We start from the raw sequence: 2040 nt of genomic DNA on the forward strand, positions 1-2040 counted from the left end.
GCTTATAGAACATTTCATCTGCCTCTTCATCCTGGTTGGGTGGTCTGCAACAGACTCCCACCATGATCAATGCCTTGGTGGCCTTTCCCCTGATTCTCACCCACAAACACTCAACCCCATCGTCGCCATCATTAAGCTCTAGACAATCAAAACACTCCCTAACAAGGCTACCCCACTGTCTCTCCTTCCTTGCCTATCCCTTCTGAAGAGTTTATAGATAAAAGAGTTTAAAGATAAAAGACTGCAGTACTTTACTTATACTAACTAAACTACAACTTGAAGAAATATTTGCATGTTCCTACATCACGCAAAGGAATACTCAAGCTTTTTCCTGAAATACGCTTTCTGATTTGATGAATGACTATCGAGCATACTGAAATACATCCACAAACATTTCACTCAACTGATGTGTAAATGCACAGACCACCTCCAAACATATCAGAGCAAGTTTTCTTCAGGCCATGCTTTCATAGATACTACATCTGAACACTTTCTTGTTCTCTCCTGTCATAGTTGTATTTTCTAAGACAGTGAGGTTCCACTTTGTTCACGTAGTCTAACGTAACATTTTTCTTCCACCATTTTCCTTTAAAAATTCTATTATGGCTGTTCCATAAAACTACATTAGTGCTGTTAATGTCACCTGTTGTCATCACTACAGTATACAGATGCAGGTTTTAAGCACTAGGGAAATAACACTTAGCTGTACTTGGTCTTTCACATGGGTTCCCATAAAGAAGCCTGCAGTTTCTCACCTTTACATTGCAAGCCACTGCTTTGCCGTCATCACCTTTATACATCAGCTTCATCCCTCGCAGGGCGTTCATGGCCTTAATGAAACCTGCGTACTCTCGATATTGAACATAAGCTTCAAAATTTAAATGGCCTCCAAAACTGAAAGTGTGAAAATTTCTGCCAGTCATTTCTTCTCTGTAAGGGTCCAGCATGGGTATATCCACGTTACGTATTTCTCCAAATTTCTTGAAAACTTTTATGAGGACTTCTTCACTTGGCTTTTCCGAGCCAGAGTCCTTTGCTGCAAACCACTTACAAGGTAAGCCCTCTAAGTGAATAGTATCTGGCCTTTCCCCTGGCAAAGTTTCATTCATATCTTTCGCATCACGGAAAAACGAGTCCCAGTCATGTCTGGTAGGAAAGTCAATCTTATATTCCGCAGCACGGACTTTTAAAATGTCAGAGAAGCCACTCAGCTTTATTGTTTTGCCATCAAGGCACGCCAGAAAAGATTTAACCAAACTTTTGTTTTCAACCTCTCCTTCAAACCGGATGAAATCCATTGTGCTTTTAGAAATCCGCAGAGTGGAAAACTGATGAGTTTGTACCATTCCTTTCAATCTTTCCATCACTTCCCAGTTCGAAATGGATTTTCCCGGTTGTTTCAGCTGAGGAAGTGCCACACTGATGGTCATTTTTGTAATGGGTTTAAGGTATAACCCACAGGGAGCACAGAGCTCTACAGCTTCTGATGTATCATGAACTATTGTTGCAGCAGCCATAACACAGAAAAAGCATAGGATAAAAAAAAATAAAAGATGCAAGTTTAAGTTGCAGGCCAACAGTAGTCAAATAAAATAGCCCTTATCCGCAAATAATTGAATTCTTTGGCCATTTAACCATTCCCAAGTTAAAGCAATGTGTCTTAATACAAGAGTCAATTAGAGAGTTAAAACTGAGTAGTACAAACATCTTAAATTACTTTATAACCACTAGAGCCTGTAACTAGTTAAATCTCAGTAAGGCCTCAGAAACACAAACAAGAAGCTGATGACCATCTTAGGAATACATGAAGTTGGTACGTGATGGCTCAGAAAGCAGCTACCCTTTTTCTCAGGAAGGCAGGGACTGGCGGAGCGACGTCACACCGCTTTGAAGTCTACTTAGCGGCCAGTAAACCCCAGCAGGCTAGCGCCTAGGCGGATCCCAGGTTCTCCAGCAGAAAGACTTGGAAGGTGTCTGCAACGAGAGCAAAACGTCCCTTTTATTGAAAAGCCTGAGGCCCCACCGCCCGCCCTCCGAGCA

General features: G+C 41.6%; 1 protein-coding gene across 2 annotated transcripts in view; it reads right to left on the reverse strand.

Moving 5' to 3' along the window:
- The window catches only part of AKAP17A (A kinase (PRKA) anchor protein 17A), a 9179-nt gene extending 7218 nt beyond the window's left edge, over positions 1-1961 (reverse strand). The window contains exons 1-2 of one of the 2 annotated variants that reach the window (XM_009331274.1): positions 1841-1867; positions 756-1498 (exon numbers count right to left, since the gene is read on the reverse strand). In XM_009331274.1, coding sequence (XP_009329549.1) covers positions 756-1430 — 675 coding nt within the window. In that variant the 5' untranslated portion in view covers positions 1431-1498; positions 1841-1867. Of the gene's footprint in view, positions 1-755 lie in introns of both variants that reach the window. The other variant, XM_009331273.1, reaches the window with a different exon arrangement.
- Positions 1962-2040: the final 79 nt, after the last annotated feature.

The sequence above is a fragment of the Pygoscelis adeliae genome, unplaced genomic scaffold (assembly GCF_000699105.1).
Source record: "Pygoscelis adeliae isolate BGI_AS28 unplaced genomic scaffold, ASM69910v1 Scaffold149, whole genome shotgun sequence".
In the NCBI taxonomy this organism is placed as follows: domain Eukaryota; kingdom Metazoa; phylum Chordata; class Aves; order Sphenisciformes; family Spheniscidae; genus Pygoscelis; species Pygoscelis adeliae.